We start from the raw sequence: 20,993 nt of genomic DNA, 5'->3' as shown, positions 1-20,993 counted from the left end.
CCTATGGCACTCTGGCGCGGTGCGTAAAAAGTGGTCGGACATGTCCCTACCCTACGATAGAGGGGGCTTCACAGCCCTGGGCTTGCTGCGATATTGGACGGTTTCACAGGCACAGTTCGCGTCTTACTGGTACCCTGGGCCCCCACCCAGTCCTCACGTCAAACTTGAGGTTCTGGTAGCAGCAGGCACTAATGTAATGTCCTTGATTCTAAACCGGCAGTATGTGCCAGACTCGCCCATTGATCCGGTCCAGACCACGGTACAGGCTTGGAGCCAGATATTCACAACTTGTGACAAGCAATATCCGTACTACAAATGGCTCCCCGCCTGGAGCTTTCCCAGGCTGGAACCCACACATGACATCGCCCTGGCGCGACACTGGGAAGCCCTGGGATACCACACCCTCAACGATTTCTATCCAGAGGGACAGTTTATAACACCGCAGAGACGTGGAGACCGGGGCACTCGGGTTCCATTCCGGAACTCCTGCAGTTTTACAGACTCTGCGCTGCCTTTCGAAATGCATGGCCTGTCTTCCCCCTTGAGCCCCAGGACTCTCCAGGGATTGCCTACATCGCCAACTCAGGTGGCGCCTGTGGGATGGTTTCTTTGTTATACAAACTCCTCTTGACCGCTGCTTCTCCCCTCCCATCCAGGGCCTGTGATGACTGGGCCTCCCAGCTGGAGCTGGAGCTGGAGCTCACTGATCAACAGTGGGAGAAGGTGTGTTCCCATACTAGCAGGGTGTCCCTAAACTTCCGCTACCGCACCATACAATATAAATTGCTCAACAGGCTGTATTACACTCCATGCAGAATCTCTAGGTTTGCTCGCTCTGATCCTCGGCTATGCCCCCGCTGAGGTGCGGAAGGTGCTGACCATCTACACATGTTTTGGGACTGCCTGGAACTGGCCACATTCTGGAGTAAAGTCATTGAGACATTGTCTGCAATCACTGATACTGTTGTTGACCCCGATCCAATGGGGGTTCTGTTTGGGGTATGGCAGCCCAGGGGGGCTAAGGACATTGTTAAGTTCTTGAATGTGAGCTGTGTCGTAACCAAGAAATGTATCTTACAAAGCTGGAAGAGCCCTACTCCCCCCTACATTCCAGAAATGGTTAAATTTACTCACGGTCTCGAAACTGCAAGGAGGAATTCCTGGGTATGCTCCCGGTACATTCTCGCCCTCAAAACATATGGTCTGCATTCAACAGCTATTTAATTAGCTTAAATGACACTTCCTCGGTGGAGGAGTCCTCCTAGCTTGTTTATTAACTGTTTGGTAACTTGGTGCTTCGTGATATGTTGTTGCTCAGCTGCTGTTGTCATACTTCTGCCTATATGCTCTGGTAGTCAACTACATATGTACCAAATTTGCTTCTATTGCTCTGATGCGTGTGTATGCTGTTTGCCACTGTCAGCAAAAAGAAAAGTTTTTAAAAAAAATTAAATTACTAATTTTTTTTTGCAATAGCCAACCACAGGTTTTCTTCCAGCGTTGACCGATATTTAGTGTTTAGGGCTGCAAGTGCTGAGAATCCAATCTCGCAAAGGTACAAGGTGCTGATAGGTAACAGTACATTTGGATAAAATTGGAAACTCTGCATTTTGCCAAAATCCACCCAAAGACAACTTTTTGAATTCGCTCTCCAGTAGGCGGTCACATTGAAAGCCCTTACGTCTGCTAGGAAAGGCTGAACCACTCAATCATTAATGCTACAATTGTCCCCTCGAAAGTACTTTGAGACGGTTTCTGAGATGGTTTCCTATTAGTTCAGTAACAGATGAAAGATCATACTCCTCAAAAGCATCTATTAATAATGGAAACGCCTCGGAATGCAGACATCAACCCTCCTCCTCCAAAGCTCCAGCTTCTTCTTGAATGCCGATATTTTTGCGTTCATAGCCAATGATGTGGTTTCTTTTCTGTGCCTTACAGGCAAGGTTTAGAAAATGTAGCCATTCAAAGAGGTCTCCAAGTAAGCCAACAGTACAAGCCAGTGGGAATCGCATACAGGCACCCACAGCAGGAAGATATACATGAATTTCACTTAAAAATCACTTCTATGGCAGCGGTGCACCCAAAGTACTGTTGGTAATGCAGTGATTTTAGTCCATCAAGGGCTGCATAGACTCCCTCTATAGTAGATGGCAACCGGGGTAGCTCAGCAGGTTGACAGACCATTGCTGAGATGATATATATGCAAAATATAATTATGTGTATTGATATATTGTTGTTTCAGGTTGAATTTAAACAAAAATATCTGTAAAACATGTTAATCTAATAACTTTTTTGCAATTACTTATAAAAAAGGAAGTGCTTTGGAATGGGTTTGGCCATCGGATGGGTTGGGCAATGGGTTGGGGTATTTTTGCCTCTGTAGTGAAAACCAAAGGTTGGCACCCATGAACCCAGTTTCATTTCTTATAACTGCTGTCAGCACAACGGAATCATTTATTTGTGATTAGCCAGTTTGATAAACATAACATCTTTATGAATATAATCTGTGATAAAACACAAAGCAAGGGGCTCACAAATTGCAGAGTATTGGTGTGTTGCTCCGAAGTTTTTTTTTTTTTACATAATATGTATATACACACACACACCATCTCAAAGAAAACTAGCGAACACATGTTTCAGCCGCGTTTTTGAGTTTGGAAATTACTTTTCCTATGAATGTGTAAAATGCACATTTGAAAACAATAATGTGTCCAGGATGTAGAATGCCTGCTTTCAACAGTGATCCCCACCTACCCGCCACAGTGATGTTCATGGCATATCGATTCCCATGGTGTCCCTTTTAGGACAGAAGAAAACAAAAAGGATGAGCAGACAGCCAGGAATTGCTCGAGTGGCGGCTGGGGAAAGGAGCACCGCGAAGATTAGGTCAACGAACCCCCAGCTTCCCTCTGTGAAGCTGGGGGCTTGGTAAAGCCTGGTCATGGCTGAGGCAGGCCAGGTCCCGAAATTCAGCAGACCAGAGTCTCCCCCATGGACCAGAAGGGTGACGAGGCAGAGGGGCAGCCAAAGCAGGGGGACTGGTGTTGTATAATATCCCGGCACCCCCACGGAAGATTACTGGAACAAAGCAATCTGCTGTGGGGAGCCAGATATCATACAACACTGGTAACGTGTGCTTCTATACCCGCTCACCTCCTCTCCTCCCTGGTCCCTATGGTGGGGCACAGAAGGAGATGGGCGCAGCGGGGACAAGCATTGCAGTGATCAGGCTCCCCCTGCTTGCTTCCTCTCCCCATGCATGCGCAGTCGTGGGTCTAAAGGGGGAAGAGGGAAGCAGAGGGACTGGCAAATGCCTTAAACGCTTACTTCCCGGCATCCCCTCCAACTGTGGTGTTGGGGGCTGAGCCGAGAAGTGGCATCCCTTACCAGGCAAGAAGACGCTAGCGCCACCAGCAGGAAGCAACAACGTAGCATAAACGCACGATGCAAGTGCAGGAAAGCGCACGTCTAGGCTTTGTTTATTTCCCGTTTCGCGGCCACGTCGCACTGACTGGGCACGTGCATGGGGGGCCAGGGGCTCGCCATGCACAGTTAAGTGAGGCAAAAAAATGTAATAAAAAGTATTTTCTCTTTTCTCGCCATCCTGGATTACACGCCCCACAGATTGAAGACCTCTGCCCACAGTACAGCTATCTTTAAAAGCAAAATACTAAATTATTATTTTGCCGGTAAGACTTTGTAGGAGTCTGCATTTTAACTAGCAAAGTATACATGAACATACAGGCACCTAGTCAGTAAGACAACACAGGGAAATGATTGAACTCTGTCCTATACTGTCAGATAGCGGAAGAAATGCCGTAGGGGGTGGGAAAATCAAGAAAGACATCTTGTGGTACAGACAGACGCTTGCCGGTACAGCTCAGTGCACTGCCTGGCAGCACTGAGTGGTAAATTTAGGTACATCTCCCTGCAAAGTTCAAATCAAAACCCCTCACCTCGTTAAGTTACAGAAATCATGCCATGAGAACTTCATGCCGTTGTAGCAATTCCCCCGACCCCCGCTGCTCTTCATCCAGAGCCCCGGCCTGCAACCGCACTCGTCCCCCCGTTCTGGTGGCGGCGCATATCTTCTCCAGCGCAGGAGTGCTCAGCAGCCACGGAGGCATCCAAGCCCGCGTGAGCCTGTGCAGCAGTGCAGAAAAAGAAGCAAGCACACGGCTGTGGTAAAAATTGGATCAACATGGGGATTCATTTCCAGTTAAGGGGGAAGAAAGATGGCGTATAATCCGACTTGCCGCTGGCAGACGAATTTTGACAAAACATCTGCCCTGAAATTCCCTCTATGTGCACGGCACAGGGCAGAGGGGCCGTGGATGCCGCTAATACTCACCATTCAATAAGACAAACAAAGATCTGCTGTCGCTGCAACCAAAATCAAAATAGGAAAACAAACCCACCAGCACCTAAATACACCTGGCACTTCTAATCGCTTCTGGAGATGTAGAAGCGCCTTATGAATACACAATACAAAAGAAATACCTGCCCATACACAGCATGGAGTGGTCCTTTCTCCGTGATTCTCTTCCCAAGCACGTAGCCATCGCACGTGAAAATGTCACGACTTAACAGAAATATGTGAATATGTCATGATGCCATAAAGGCAAAGTATCAGCAAACTTTTAAACAAACACATAACGCTATCCTGTGTCATAGGGACTTTAAATGTGTGATTGATAATGAAAGCAGTACAAGGCCTCCCTTTAGCCTTCTCTGCCACCACACATTACAAAGGGGCAAATGAACAACCCCTCCCTGGGGAAGGAGAAAAATAACTGAACTGTTATGCTGGAAATGCATATCCAAATGCATCTGTCTGCATAAAACACCCTCTTTCCCCACTTCCCATCTCTCTCCAGCGGGGAGGAGGCGTAGCCAGGATTGTCTTACAAGTGGGGCCTGAAGCTAATGTAGTTGGGCCCACAGCAGTGACATCAACATCTGTAAATGCCCACACAGCGCTGATGAGTGGGCATTTACAGATTGTGGGTGGGCCTTGCCCGCTCCGCCCCTACCCTGTCTACACCAACTAATTATCTGCTATACTGTTAACTGGTACAGTGGAATTCCCATTGGGACGGGAAAACGCGCTGTGCCCAGCCCCACTCCATAAAACACATCTCCCCCGGCAAATCGTCCGTCTGCACGAGAAAACCGCCAAAACAACTAAATCCACCTGTACTTTTAGTAAATCTCAAACCCCCAAAATACACAGAAATACCCCTTTACCAATATTGCCGCTCTGCATTAAAATAACAGTCAACATGAGATAACTTCAAGACTTACCATAAACCAAATTCAATGACCAAATAACAATCAACTATACGAAACGTGCTTTGTAACGAAGGAACCTCTCCCGCTCCTGAAACGCTTTTCCTTCCCGCTCCGCCCCCCTCGTGCTTTCCCGTTGCTATGGTACGTGTTTGAGATGGGAACTAGACGCTACCTTCCGGGTTCACGCTCAAGATGAGGGGCGAGATGACTGAAGTTGGACGTTACGTGCATGGTGGAGAAGCGACGTGACCAAAGTCACATGATGAAACGTAGGCTGGGTGTTGCAATGGTCCGTTTCTCGGATGAGAACTAGTCACTACTCTCTACGAAATGCTCATGTCTTGATTTCAGGCAGCACCAGGTGAGTGCATACGTCTAGCTCTTGTAGTGAATTTTGTATGCATTTCTTTTAGCATCCATTAATTTACACATTCACACCCCTTTGTTATATTGTTAAGAGGAGCCCTTTTGCAACCTCTGGAGATGCACGTTGAAGCTGTATTTCGTTGTTTTGCATTTATCACATGCTGAAATTAAACATTGTAAGTGCGTGACTTTATAAATCTCTGGTTTTGAAATTACACAGGGCAGCCTGTTGTTAGTATATCATCATAGCTCTCAACTCACACGCTTTTGGCGGGTGTCACCCGCCTTGTAAACATCTGACTCACCCGCCAAGCCTCCTGCACGCCCATTCATTTCAATGGACCTCTCACCCGCCAAAAATAAAATCGGGTGTTTTCACCCGCCTTTGTGACATAAATGGTTGAGAGCTATGATATCATAGATACAGTAGCTGCCCCGAAGCTCATTTACGGTATGGTTCAGGCTCTGGAATACTCACAGACTCAGTAACTGCTGTGCGGTCACTACACAGACCCTGCGCTGGTGTAAGTGACTACGTATATAATAATCAGGCCTGTTCCTTGACCCGGGCAGTTGCCCGGGGCACAATTGCCCCCGTCTCTGGAGGGGGAAATTTCCCTGGGTATGGGGTGCGATTGCCATGGGGAGAGCAGTGTTGCCAACTCCTCAGTCCGGAAAGTAGCTAGAGGCTGTCCTAAAGGTAGCTAAATGACATCACTGCCTAATTTGCATAATCTCGCAGCATTCTCGTGCCTCTTGCGGCCGGACGGGGGGCATCAGTGACATGACGTGACTTGTTGTGCTGGAGCCTGGCTACAAGGACGGGTGCATTGATTGGGGTTACAGCTATCGTTTTGTTGACATACAGCCTTTTCTATTGGTTTGGAAACTTGCAAGTCTCCAAACCAATAGAAAAAAGTGTACGTCTTCAAACCAACGAAAGTAGCTAGATTGGTCGCTAGTTGCTTTCCATGAAGAAAGTCGGTATGGGACTGCCGTTTGTCGCTAAGTTGGCAACACTGGGGGAGAGTAGCCGCAGCACAGTAGCAGCAGCTGCTGACTGGCAGTCACATAGTACTTGCGTAACGTTACGGAAGTCAGAGGCTTTCTGAACTTGCACGCCACTTGGGGAGGGGGCATAAAAGGGCAGCTTTTTTGGTGGCCGGCCGGCCGCCTTTGTAATCAAGCTGGAGCAACACACCACAGAGGAAAAAAAAGACAGCTGCGTTTGAGCGTTCCCGGATTCCCGCCTCGACACTCCAATTGCTTTCTACCCGGACCTGTGCGCAAAGAAAGAAGACTGCATTGCCTCCCCGACTCGCTTGTGTGCAGAACTACTCAGAAAGAAGGTAGGTACAGCCTGATGCTTCTATTGACATTTTACAAAATGTTCCTTTAAACTGTGTGTATATATCATTCGGCTGGTGCTCAAACAGTAGTTTGCATAGTTCAGAGTGCGTTCTGGACAAGAACGGGTAAATGGGGAATATTTTGTTTTACACTTTCCTAGGCCAGATTTTTTTCCAAGGTGTAGACGCCTGCCTTGGTCGGATTTTGCAGTGTTCCTGCTTCCCCTTTCGAATGTTTCCCGCCCCTGAAAGGGTAAATGGCACAACATAGCTCCACTCTGTTCTGTCCCAAAAAAGTCTAAACGTCAAAAACATTTCTCAGTTAGAGCTGAAAGCGTATATAGGAAGTTGCTGCTGTTCTGGGCACTTTCAGACGCAACGCAACCTTTCCTGCTTCTTTTCATGATTCCATTGAAGTTTTATCCCCATGCACATTGTTCTTCGTCCTGGCGGGAGTGCTTTCTTGTACTGAGTTGGCTGCAATGGTGCAGCTAGGATTTCTCGACAGGGTGAACCTCCGCTCTGTACACGTGGGCCTATGGTAAAGTTCCCCATAAAACAAGGGAAATATATTTGATGAGACGGTTAGTTTGTTTTTGCTCGGTCCAGCGGACAAGATCAGAGTTTCAGCTTTGATGGTATATCTTTATTTCATTGTTTAGAACAGCAAAATGCTACTCCTTTCATCAGCAGGGCAAGGATGATGGGCAGATAGGTTCTGGCAAGAATTTGAAAACGCAGGCAGTGCAAAGATCTCTGGAGGTTTACATACATGTGTAACTGGCCCTATGGGGTGAGCTCCTTGCATGGACAGATGTAAATGTTTTCTGCTAGATAACAGTAATCTGCATACAAAAGAACTCTGAATTGTGAATATTTGACCACTATTAATGCAGTGAGACCAATGCTCACTTTTTGTCTCATGCTTTTTTTCACACTCTTGTTTCTTTAAAATTTGCAGAATAAGCACTCTCCAATCCACTTTTACAGGGAGCTGCCATTTTTATGGCTTTCATTTTGTATTCCTGTAAAGGTTATATAAACACACCTACATGCACCAGAATGCAATCTGATATGAAGTTTATTGGACTACTTGAGATCCTGTCATGTGGGTTGTATTACTTTGAAAGTTCTATACAGGCCCCTGAAGGCCATGTGCGATGGACAGGTGGTATAGCGAATGGGTCCGCGTCTATTTAAAAGGGTTTCTGCTATTTAATAAGTGACCAAATGTAAGGTGTTTTTCACTGTAAGAGATTATTCACAGCGGGTGTAGGGCATAAATAAGGACGGCCATGCAGACAGAGTGAAAGAGATTAAAGTGGGACAGAAAACAAGAGAGTCAAGGAAAAGGTGAGGAAAGCAAGATTAAGAAAGGGGGAATAGAAGAGGGGAAGATATATGTCCTACAGGGGAAGCAAAATGGGGGCAGAGATTGCACGTGAGAAGGGGAGGCAATGGTGGTTAAAGGGCAAGAGTGAGATGGAAGAGAGGTGAGGGTAGGGGGTAGATGTGACTCGCAGGAGTAGGAGGAGTTGAAATGTAACTGGGAGAGAGCACTGTGACTAGGACTGGGGAGAGACCGCTGTATCACACTTGCTGTGAAATGCACACCGGAATGTGCAAATTGGCTAAGCTCCACGGCTGCAGGAGGACTCTATGAAGTGGAGTCCAGCCCTCGGTGATCCCATCAGCTGAATGCCTCCTTTTGATGTTTCGTCAGAAGAGTTGTTTGCTGCTGACTAGTACTTTCCTTTGGCACAGAACACCCTCCAGGTACTGAAAAGTGAACGCTCATAGATGTGCCAGTAGTCAGGCTGTAGTGACCTGCAGCCTATGTGGGAAGTTGATCCTAGGTGAAGTGAGGGATGCTCTTACCCTCAGGCCACACTCTGCTTTTTGTTTATCTTAGTGCCCCTTTCTTCACTCTAGCCTCGTAATGAAGCTCGCCAGCGCTCCTGTGGTGTTCTGGTTCCTAACCTCTGTATTGTTCATTTCAGTTTTTGCTTTCTTAATGGTTAAAACAAAGACCATTCAGTTGAGGAATATTGTATTAGATTGATTGAGTTTCTGGTCAGATGCTACCTGCCTATTTGATCTGGAGGCTGGCATTTGTACTGTAGATAAGTAGGATGTTTCCGCTGTATGGTTATGTGAAATGAGTCGGAGTCTGTGATCGAGAACTTCTGCCCTTTCCTTCTACACAAATAGAACTATCTGAAAGCACCATCAGTTTAAAAGTGACTTTCAAATGACAAATGGCACTGCAAAAACTGCTCAACAATCTGACCCGATTTGACCTGTTTGATGTCATTCGTGAGATGTAATTGAAAGGAAACCCTGTAAACAATGTGCTATATAGTCCTAATTCAAGCAGCCCTTTCTCTGAACCAAAAGTTATTGCCTCTCACAAACATGAAAGGGCAGTTCATCGTAATGAGTGGAGTTTCCAGACCACCCTTTTACCCATCTGCCAATTTAGAGCCTTGTTTTGTTGTAATAGGGTTACAGCGTATTTGGTTGAGAGAGGGATTGGCACTTGCAATGTGAGATGGTGAACTGGAACCTGTCAGCCAGTGGTAGGAATTGGCATACATCGTATTTTTGTCCAAATGCTAGAAACGTTTTGTGGAAATGGGTATCGAAATGATGTAGCCTCTCCAAATGTGACCCACTTTCAACTCGGCACCTTTAGAATGGAGCCTCCTTACCGCTACTTTGCTTGGCAATCAATGCATCATTTAAATTGAAAAGACTTTTAAAAAAAGTTTTTGGGGAGTTTGGATTATTTCTAGCAAGAATATTGCAACATGTTGTAATTGCCCCATACTTTCTGGCTATTTATTTAACTTCAGGCATTTGAACGTACTAGCAATGTCGAAACCAATAAGACCTTGGGGAACACAGACCCGGCAGAGAAAAAAACAAGTGGTGCAAGGTATCAAACGTGCCAAAATGTGTCTTCATTTTTCAGGAGGGAAGAGAAGACTTCAAAAGAAGTAGATAAGCACCCTCCCCAAGGCCAGGCAACGTGCATTCCTGAGGAAACGGTACTCTCTGTGGTCATGCCACAGGTTTCAAGAGATGTGGCCTCAAGAACCCAAGCGCTAGAGGGAAATGATGACCAACAGGAACAAGGCACTAAACGTGTTGATTTGAAGACATTTCTTTATGGCGTAAATCAATGTCTGGGCATGTGTGTAATCAAATTGTAATGGGAGGGCCACAGGCTATGCCAGCTCCTACTTAGTCATATCCAAACGATGACAAAAATAGGCACTTTTCTTCTTCATGTGGGCTCAGGCTATTACCTAACAAAGAAACAGTCTCCAGGCCATGGCTGCAATATTCTATTTTGACTGATAGTCTACTGTTTTTGCTGTAGGCTTTGTGACCTATGCCAAAACTTGGTAGTGATGGCATTAATATCTGGAAGCCTATTGCTAACCATTTGAAAATGCACAGGGTCTCCCAAACATGCCAAATCCAGTGGCAGTGGGTAGATGCTGAAAGATGCCTCACAGGATATGTTGGTATTGATTCTCTCATGCAAGATCAAATTCAGGCAGAGACCAAGCGTTGGCGGGCTGTGCTTGAAAGAATTATGTCAGTTGTCTTTCTGTCCAAGAATTATTTGACATTTCGTGGCTCTTCAAACAAGTTACTTACTCCAAACAATGGACATTTCTTAGGCCTTGTTGAACTACTAGGGAAATTTGATCTGATCATGATGGATCATTTGCATCGAGTGACCTCACAAGAGATCCACAGTCACTATTGCAGAAATGTCGTTCAGAATGAACTAATTAGTTTAATGGGGTGTCAAGTAAAGAATGCAATTTTGCAAAGGGTGAAGGCTGCAAAATATTTCTGCTATTTTGGATTGTACTCCAAATATCCGAGTACACCAAGCAACTGTCTTAACACTGTAAGAATTGTGGATATTATAGGCAAAGACATTTCTGTGAAAGAACATTTTATAGGGAATCGCCCTGCAGATGACACATCTGGTGAAGGACTTCCAAACCTTCTGTATTCTGAAATGTCAGAATGCGGTCTAGAGAAGGACAACTGCCGTGGTCAGGGGTATGATAATGGTGCAAACATGATTGGTGTAAACAAAGGAGTTAAAGCGTGAGTTCTCGAGCAATACCCTCATGCATTTGTTAACCCATGTGGCTGCCACAGTTTAAATTTGGTGGTTGGTGATGTTTCCAAATACTCTGTGAAATCTTTTTCTATTTTTGGTGTACTTCAGAAACTCTATACTTTGATTGCAGCTTCAACCAAACGCTGGAGCATTCTCAGTGAGCATCTAAAAAATATTTCCTTGAAAAAGGTCTGTGAAACACGGTTGGAATGTAGAATTGAAAGCTTGTTAGCTGTGCGGTATCAATTTGTTGCGATCCACCAAGCTCTCGTGAGCATTGAAGAAAAAGTCAATGACCCAACGTTGTCCTCTGAGGCTAAGTCCCTTGCTTTACACTTGGGAGATTTCAGTTTTAGTTGTACGTTTAGTTGTGTGGTATGACCTTCTACTTCAGGTGAACATTGTAAGCAAATCCGTGCAGTCCAAACAAATCGATTTGCCGGCCTGCAATGACCTGCTTAAGAACTGCATTACCTTTGTCAAAAGTTATAGGAGTGTTGGTTTTGAGTCTACTGTAACAGCAGCAAAAGAGAGAGCCCTACTTTTAAGGCAACTCTATGGCATAGGAAAAAAAGAAAATGTTTACGTATGAGACTCAGGATGAGACCCCTGAGAATGAAGAAGAACTTTTTAAAGTAACCATATTTTATACCCTGATTAATGCCATAACTACTTCGCTTGAAAGGCGCTTTTCCCCATTGTCTGCGCACAATACAAGCTGGGGTTTCATGTAGAACATAAAGCTCTTGCCTGGAAAAGAATAACTGATAACAGCTGTGCAAGCACATGGAGCAATTGTTAGCAAAGAGTGGTGACGGTGCACCAGAATCTGATAAAGATGGTCCCCAGTTGGCTGAGAAGCTGAGACATATCCAGCCATTGCTTCAGAAGAGTACTATTATGCCCCTTGAAGTTTTGCAGCACATTCATACAAAATGCGTGGGTTGCCATGAGGCTCTTACTAACAATTCTAATTACAGCAGCAAGTGGTGAGGAGCTTTAGTAAATTGAAATTGATAAAGACATACTTTCACTCCACAATGGCAGAGGAAAGGCTACCAGCCCTTGCAATACTTTCAATTGAGAGTGAACGTGTTGGAAAAAATTGATTATGCAGCAATAAATGCTTTCGCAACAGCAAAGTCAAGGAGAGTGCCCTTAGCATACACTAAAAATTGACAAAAACCTTAAGTAGTATATACTGTTTGTACTCTGCTTTGTCTGAGAAATTACTGCAAAGTTCTTGAATCGTGATGTAATAAAACCGATTTCATGTGTTTAGCAGTGATTTATTGGCCTTGGGTAGGAGTTACTTAACAGTGTAGTTTGGTAGTGGCGCACAGGGCCTGGGAGGTTGCATCCGCTTTGGGCAGCAAATGGACTAGAAACTTCCCTGATAATACCTGCGTAGGCTAATGATTGCAGACGTGTACTGTCTCCAGCTCCTCCTTTCGTTGTGTCCCCCTTCACCTCTTGCAATGATTGGGACAGTTCCACTCGCATCATGCTCAACTGCGACTGAATGGTGTTCGCTATCTTGTCCCCAAAATCCTGAAAGCATTGGCGAAGGACCTCCTCGGTGACCACTTAATCTTTTGCAGTGCCTGCCAACACCCCCAAATCCTCTCCTACCCGGGCCCCTGATCTCCCCCAGCCGGTACCACGCTGTCTGTGCCAGTCTCTGCAGATTGCCCTCCTGTGGTTTCTTTACAGACTTGGGAGCAACTTGCATGTCCTTCCCCTTGTTTTTGGACATAGTGCGTAGGCAAGTCTAATGGGGGGCGGTGGGGAGCCCTGCCCCTCCTCTTCTCCCTGATATTATTTTGCATCCTTTGGACCTCTTCTGGACATTTTTCTCAGGGCGTAGGAGCCTCCTCCCTCTGCTGGTTTGTGAGTCTGCCCTTGACTGTGCAGGGGGTTGGAACTCCCCTCTAACTGTACGTAGTTGAGACACTGTTTGTTTTCTTCCTCAGGTTTCAAATGACCCTCATCCTGGCCTTGATGCCAGGATCACTCTGCCCTGAGCCCAACCAAAAGGCCTCTCCCTTATTCTTCCTTGCCCACCACAGATGTAAAAGGACTCTTTAGCTTCTATTCGGCCTCAGGATTGGCCCGGGGAGGCCAGGGCCCCACCGGTCACTGTCTCCTATGCATGGGGCGTCTCTTGCTCCCTTGTCTCCCTTGCTGTGCTTCTGGATGGGGGTGTGCTGGCTGAGGCACTATATGCAGTTCCAAAATTTACCTCAAATGGGACTCCAGCCGCCCCGCCTTTAACACCACAGGGCCTCCCCTGGTCTGCTCTGCAAGTGCTAGCTTCAAAGCTTGGGCAGGGGCCCTCCCGCCACGCTCCCCCACTCCTCAGCGTCACTCTGCTCAAAGCTAATGATCACTGTCTGCTGATCACTGGCCAGCCACTGTTTGCTTATACTCTTTCCTTGGGCCAGGGCGCACGCTGACCTGTGATGGTTCTACCCCAAAGGGGGATTGAGGGGGGCGCCACCTTCCTGCCTCTTCGCTGTGCGGCCCCTCCGGGTGCTTTTCTCCGCTGTGCAGCTCTCAGCAGTGGGCTACAGGTATGGCCCTTCCAGATTCTCCTGCTCTTTCTGTTGAGACGCTGCTGCTGGGCGGCCGCTCAGCCCCGCCTCGATGTTCCCGCTGAGGATCGCCAGCAGGGGAGCCCCTGCTCCATGAAACCAGCCCCGGTGGGCCTCCAATATCGCAGGCAGCTCCTCCCTGACTGACTCCTCCGCCGTCCGGCTGCTTTCTGCCACCTCGCCTCGCAGCTGCACTGGATCCCTGGCCGCCCTGGGTGTCCCTGAGTGGTTATTCTTGCTCGCAGGCCTGTGAGCGTGTCTCTCAGCTTGGCCTGCACTGGCCACGGGTGCAGTGCCCCCGCACCACAGGCACCGCAGAGATGATGGGTGCACACCCGCCTATGCCGAAGTCGCTCAGCGATCCGGGCTGTTGCACTCATCATCTCAACCTACATTGATAAATCCTCACCCGGGGAAGGCTCTTTTATGGGGGTGAGAGCTCCATGATCACGCTGCTCTTCCCCTCACAGCCATTCTTTGCTGTGGTGTGACATTTCTTTTTTACTGGGATTCTATGACAAAGCAAGCATGATGAGTGTTGTGTCTAGACTGGCATTTAGGGCAGCCAGTCAAGCCATTTCTTACTGTGGCGTGGCTTTTATCACTGGGTATCAAGGGTAAAGCAAACATGATAAGCATTATTACGCGTCTAGACTCGCCTGCATTGTGCAGTCCGTTTGGACATGTTTTCTTGTTGTGACAAGACATTTTTAAAGGCAAAGCAAACAGGAGTGTGAAACGGGTCCATGATGGGCATGTTTTCTTATAGTATCATTACTGGCGTTATGGTCTGTTCAGTTGATTTATACCGCACTGCTACCACCCAGGGGCAGTCTCCAGGTCCTCGCGTAGATCTACAAAAAACGGGTGGGGGGGTTTAGTGTGGAAAAGGGTGAGAGGATTGGTTTAGAACCAGGAGGAACTGGCACCTTTGAGTGTTTTTTTTATGTGGTCACTTGTGAGCGGCCTCGCGCATTGTAACCGTATGGGTAAGATTCCATGCCTCAGGTGTGTTGTAGTGTTTTGTGTTGGTGTTAGTGTTGTGTGGTTATGATGTGTTGGTCGTGTGCACTGGTTAGAGAGTGTCCATAAGGGATTCAGAGTCACACGTGTTCGTAGCTGTAAGGTAGTCCGGCATCTTGGCATTTTAGATGATATTGGGCTTTGTGGGTGGTTCACTCTGGATGTCGGCATTGTAATGGTTCTCTGTATGTTTGAGTGTGGCTAGTCCAAGATCTGGTGTAGGGGCGTCCGTTATGTGGGAAGAGCAGGAAGGGAAGAGGGTTAGTAAAGTCAGTCAGTTCGTTGTGGGCTCTCTGGGGCGGCCCTTTGGATGCCGCTTGACGGTATCTAGCCAGGTTCTTTGGCCCCTCTCGTTTCCTCTGTAGTTGTTTGTCTGTGGTGGTGGTGTTGCTGCTTTGAGTTTGATGCGCTTTTTTACTGGTAACATGTGTAGGGTTTTCAGTGCTGGAGTGATGTGGTCTCTTCTGTTTAGTCTTAGTAGGATCCTGGCTGCTGTATTTTACACCCTCTGGGGTTTCTTGGTGAGGCTTTCTGGCATTCCTAGGTAGGGGCTGTTTACGTAGGTAATTCTTGTGAGTATCAGGGGTCTGAGTAGTTGTAGGAGGAAGAAGCATTTTTTTAGCGATTGCGCTGACTTGCGGTTCCTGTTATAGTCCGTTGTCAATGTGTATTCCTAGGTTGTTTACTAATGTCACAGGTTTCCCCTTTTCTCACCTGTTTTCTTTGTTTTGCGGAGTCCTTTGTCGGGGTTTTCTTCCGAGCAGTTCGGGTCTTGTACAAACCCGCTCGGCCGTCTTCGGCTTCCATGATTCATTCAGCTTCTTCGTCCGGGATCTAGGAAACTCCAGGAAGCTTGGAATGGAGGCAGCAAACGGAGGCGGTCTGCGCGGGATGTAGAAGAAACAAGATCAAGGAAGGTAGAAGAGAAGGAGGAAGGTCCGGGAACCAGGAAGCAACACCGTTCAGGAGAACGAACTACGGAGCACGTCAGGCCACAGCTATCAGTAGCGTTGAGATGCGCAGAAGCGCAGGGGAGTGGCTAATTTATAGAACGTGCTGCATTGGACGTAAAGGCCGATAGACCGCGTTCCGTGTATACGGCCATGTTGGGTGTACTATAGCGAGTAACCCCCGATGTGCCAGGGACCAGGAAGACCAGAAAGGGCGTGATCGATGGATCATGACAGCATGCCCCCTTCTAAAACCCGTTCCATCGGGTTTACCTGGATGTATTCGGTGGAACCTTCTGAGCAATCTGGGGGAGTTCAAATTTGAGACTGGTTCCCAGGTACGTTCGTTGGGTGGATAACCTTTCCATTCCACCAGGTATTGAAGTTTGCCTCGTCTATATCGGGAATCACAAATTTGAGAAACTTCATATTCCAGCTGGTCATTGACAAGCACAGGACTAGGTCTAAGAGTAGTCCGGGTAGTTTGGATGAAAGGCTTGAACAGGGATTTGTGAAAAACTGGATGTATCTTCTTCCGGGAGTTGGAGTCGAAAGGCCACAGGATTGATGATCTCTTTTATAGAGAAGGGTCCATAATACCGGGGAGCCAACTTATTCGGTCTGAGATGTCGGGGTAGAAGTTTCGAGGATAGCCATACTTTATCCCCAATGGAGTATGAAGGCCCTGGTCTTCTCTTTGAATCTGCATAGTTTGGATTCACGCTCTTTCGAGATGTTCCTTGGCTTCTCTCTGAACATTTATGAGTGTTTCAATCCAGGAATCGACAGTAGGAACAGGTGTAGGGTGTGGAAGAACAGAAGGTAAGACCGAAGGGTGAAATCCTTGGCTGCAGAAAAAAGGGCTGGTCTTAACAGCCGAATGGTCCGAATTATTGTAAGCGTATTCGGCTACTGGTACTAAAAGTGACCAATTGTCCTGGACTTTGGTAGAGAAACAACGAAGATATTGTTCAAAGGTTTGGTTTACTCGTTCTGTGACACCGTTGGTTTGGGGGTGATATCCCGAGGAGAGTGCTCGTTGAATCCCTAGTATCCTGCAGAGGTGTTTCCAGAACTGAGAGATATACTGGGGTCCTCTGTCCGATATGATCTTGGAAGGAAGTCCATGCAGTCGGAAGATTTGTTCCAGGAAAATATCAGCAAGTTCTGAGGAGGATGGTAATTTATACAGAGGAGTAAAGTGAGCCATATGAGTGAATAGATCAATGGTGAACATGATAGTGTTATAACCTCTAGAAGGCGGCAATTCCACAATGAAGTCTGTAGCAATGATTTCCCAAGGTCTGGTTGGTGGTGTAGGCTGTAATAAGAGACCTACTGGTTTCTGGTTATCATGTTTGTTCTGATTACAGACGGAGCAAGATTGAATATACAGTTGTACATCAGTCTTCATCTTGGGCCACCAAAATTGTCTTTGTATTAGACGGAGGGTGTTGGAAATACCACGGTGACCGAAATGAAGAGTATTGTGGCAGAGATTTATTATTCTTTGTTGTAATTTTTGTGTAGGAATGACCAGATTGGTATCTTTGAACAAGTATCCGTCTTTGACTCTCAAGTTCCATTGATTCCTTTCTGAAATTCCTTTCAAAAGTTCCGAAGTCTGAGTTTGCATACAAATCTCTTCCAGGAGGTTGTTTGCTTGAGCTACGAATATGGTATGAGGAAACATCTTGGGATACGTCCGATCTTCCGGAGGTTCATAGTCTGGACGACGAGAAAGTGCATCAGCTATTACATTTTGGGTTCCAGGGACGTGGTGAATCTGAAACTGATATTGGGCAAAAAAGAAGGCCCACCGGGCTTGGCGACTATTCCTACATTCCAGGGCTTGCAATACTTGTAGGTTTCGATGATCCGTGCGGACATGGACCGGAAATTTGGCTCCTAGAAGTAAATGACGCCATTCTGTGAAGGCTTGACGGATGGCTAGCAGCTCTTTTTCTATGTCGGAGTAATGGGGTTCACTAGGAGTTAATGTCCGAGAAAGGTAGGCGATGGGATGTTCCAAGCTATCCTCGAATTGCTGTTTTAGGACGGCTCCAATGGCGTAATTGGAGGCGTCTGTCTCCACTATGAATGGTCGATTAACATCAGGCTGAGCAAGAATGGGAGCTTATGTAAATTCAGACTTTAACTGTTGGAAGGCTTTCTCTTGGACCATGGTCCAATGGAAGGGAACATCTTTTTTCAATAAGGCAATTATTGGTTGGACAATCTCGGAAAAGGAAGGTATGAATTTCCTATAGAAATTAGCCAAGCCCAGGAAGGATTGTATCTGTTTCACTGAGGCGGGGCTAGGCCAGGATAAAATAGCCTTAACCTTGGATTGATCCATACCGATATCATCGGGAGTAAGGACAAACCCTAGGTAGTGAACAGTAGAAGTATGGAAGATGCATTTCTCGGGCTTCGCCAGGAGTTTATTTTCGCATAAGCGTTGTAATACTGCTTTCACATGTTCTTCGTGCTTGAGAGGGTCCTTCGAAAATATTAGAATATCGTCCAGATAGACAATCACAAAAAGGAACAGCATGTCCGAGAACACTCGATCCATGAAACGTTGGAACACAGCTGGGGCATTAGCAAGTCCAAAGGGCATGACTAAGTATTCAAAATGCCCAAAGGGTGTTCTAAAGGCTGTTTTCCACTAGTCACCTGCCCTGATATGAATCAAATGATAGGCACCCCTGAGATCCAGTTTGGTGAACACAACTGCGCCTCTTACTGCCTCCAGGATGTCTGAGATCAAGGGCAACGGATAGCGGTCCTTGAGAGTACATTGATTTAGACCTCGATAATCCAGACACGGTCTGATTTCTTTAGTGTCTTTTTTAGGAACGAAGAACAGGGAGGCCCCTGATGGAGAATTAGATGGTCGTATGGTCCCATTTGCAAGATTTGTATCCAGGTATTCACAAAGGGCTTTCTTTTCAGGTTCTGATAGGATGAATATCCTTCCAAAAGGAATCACCGCGGAAGGTTCCGTTTCAATAGCACAATCTTCAGGTCTGTGGGGAGGTAAGGCCATAACAATGGCAGAGGAGAAAACATCGGAATATTCCTGGTAAGCCTCTGGAACCCGGATGATGTTTGAGACTGAGATTGTGTTCTGATGAGTTGTAGGAAATCCTTTCGATGGTGTAGGATCAAGGTCTGGATGTAAGCAGTGGGACATACAAAACTCAGAACCCAGGAACAAGGATCCCGCTGCCCAATTGATATAGGGGTTGTGTCTTTGAAGCCAGGGCATTCCCAAAACCATGGGGTAATGGGCTGACTTGATGATGTCAAATCTTATCCTTTCTCGATGTTGATTTATAGCAAGCTCGATCTCCTTGGTCTGCAGTGTTATAGGTCCAGAAGAAAGGGGTCTTCCATCAATTGCTTCTACAGGTTGCATGATAGTCCGGGATTCGTAAGGAATATGGTGTTTTAGGACACATTCATGATCTATGAATACCCCCATAGCTCCACAGTCGACCAGTGCCAGGATGGGCTATATTTCTTTCTTGGATGTTGTCAAGAAGGCCTGTAAGATTACCAAGGAATTTTGTCCAGGAGAGTTCAAGGATGGAATAGAGGTGGAGCAGGCATCTCTCTCCCGAACCTGCGCTCCGTTTAGGATCGGGAGCTGGCGTTTCCTGAGCGCCGTGGGGGGGCAATCAGGCATTCTCTTACTAAATGTTTGTCGGATGCACAATACATACATAATCCATTATGAATCCTTCGCATCCTCTCTTGGGGGGTAATGGGTCCACGGAAGGCCCCTAATTGCATAGGTTCAGGCTCATTGCTTAGAGTAGAAATGCCTTCTGAGCTCGAAGGGGTTCCAATGGGGTTTTTCTGGAGTGGTAACTTTGTTTTCATTTTTTCTGCCTTTCTCTCATGAATGCGAAAGTCAATCTGTAGAGCGAGATCCATTAGGGCTTGAAAGGAACCCGGGCGTGCCACTCTGGCTAGTTCGTCCTTGATCTCTTCGTTTAGCCCTCTTCGAAATAAAGTAAAACAAGCTTCAGTGTCATGATCTCTGCTTCCAAAAGGTCAGGGTTTTCCCAACTCCCTTGGAAGCAGATCCATAACCCAGGTTCCGAGTGCCAACCAGTCCCAATTGGGACCTTTTGGACCCAGTCCTGGCGCCAGTGGCACCAGGCTCATAAATATGCCCAGTCCCAGCGCTGGAAGCGCCGGGCTCATAATGCTTGGGTGGACTTACCTGCAGCAGACCATGCTGCTTACTTGCCTGCCAGTTGAGCCTCTGATCCTCTTCTGTTTGGAACTACTTTTCCTGTTGGGTGGGGCAGGAGCCACTCCCTAGATTCAGAACACTGGAACTCTTCTGGAAAGCAGGAACTCTTTTCTTACCTAGGCGTGGCCGTGGAAGGAGACACCTAAGCACTACAGGAGGCTATTTAAACCACACCCGATGGATGAATCTTGCTTTGCGTTATTCTGCATCCTCAGCAGCAGAACGCTCATCGTGTCTTCTGCATCTGATCCTGGGCCTAAGGAAAAAGGCTTACCATCCTGAATCCAGTCTTCAGCAACACCTATAAAGACAAGAAAGAACAGGTTAGCATTACGGTCTTCAGTGACAGCTCTTCACTTACCTGGTCCATCGGCTGTCACCAACGCCTCGCGCTGCATTCCGGCATCTGAAAGTCAAAGGCTTACCTACTCTTCGTGCGCTCCGGAGGTCTTCACACTGCATTCCGGCATCTGAAAGACAAAAGCTTACCAACTCTTCGCACGCTCCGGAGGCCACCGGCGCTGCATCCCGCATCTGAAAGACAAAACAAGGTGCATTTAAAGACATTGGGGAACTTTAATACTCACGTGCCATTACTCCTTTCCACATCTAACCCAGTGGGTATTCCGGCACCCTGCAGCCGCTCCGAACTTGTACCTGCAAAATAAAAAGACAGTTAGAGCGCATCGTGAAGCAGGCAACAAGCGCTTACGTGCTTCCAGGCGCTTCTATTCATCACACGGGCTCCATCTTCAACTCACTTCAGCCCGTCATCCGCCATCGCCGGAACCCTGCAAAACAAGAGACATCATTACTAAAGACTTTAAAGACATTAGAATTACTCGAAACTTACAGTTCGTGCAGTAAACGACGGACAGCAGTCCTCTGAAGTCAAGAGGCCTGCTCCCCTTATCCAGTGAAGAAACTGGTTACAGCACCCTGCCTCGAGGCAGATGGAGAGCGCGGCGTTCACTTACCTAAGGTGAGAGCGTTAAC

General features: G+C 46.9%; 2 protein-coding genes across 14 annotated transcripts in view; one reads left to right on the top strand and one right to left on the bottom strand.

Annotated features, from left to right (window-relative positions):
* The window catches only part of FAM227B (family with sequence similarity 227 member B), a 1,598,354-nt gene extending 1,592,889 nt beyond the window's left edge, over window positions 1-5,465 (bottom strand). For 4 of the 8 annotated variants that reach the window (XM_069624767.1, XM_069624774.1, XM_069624772.1 and 1 more), the window contains exon 1: window positions 5,308-5,463. In XM_069624767.1, the coding sequence (XP_069480868.1) occupies window positions 5,308-5,310 (3 nt within the window). In that variant the 5' untranslated portion in view covers window positions 5,311-5,463. Of the gene's footprint in view, window positions 1-3,959; window positions 4,069-5,307 lie in introns of those variants that run through there. The other 4 variants (XM_069624770.1, XM_069624775.1, XM_069624768.1 and 1 more) reach the window with 4 other exon arrangements.
* A 51-nt stretch (window positions 5,466-5,516) lies between these two features.
* The window catches only part of DTWD1 (DTW domain containing 1), a 152,033-nt gene continuing 136,556 nt past the window's right edge, over window positions 5,517-20,993 (top strand). The window contains exon 1 of one of the 6 annotated variants that reach the window (XM_069624778.1): window positions 5,517-5,656. In XM_069624778.1, the coding sequence (XP_069480879.1) occupies window positions 5,598-5,656 (59 nt within the window). In that variant the 5' untranslated portion in view covers window positions 5,517-5,597. Of the gene's footprint in view, window positions 5,657-6,484; window positions 7,011-20,993 lie in introns of those variants that run through there. The other 5 variants (XM_069624781.1, XM_069624780.1, XM_069624777.1 and 2 more) reach the window with 5 other exon arrangements.

Source organism: Ambystoma mexicanum, chromosome 11 (genome assembly GCF_040938575.1).
Source record: "Ambystoma mexicanum isolate Mex_15411 chromosome 11, UKY_AmexF1_1, whole genome shotgun sequence".
Classification (NCBI taxonomy): Eukaryota; Metazoa; Chordata; class Amphibia; order Caudata; family Ambystomatidae; genus Ambystoma; species Ambystoma mexicanum.
Note: the sequence above shows the minus strand (reverse complement) of the source record. Positions and strands in the feature narration are given on the sequence as shown.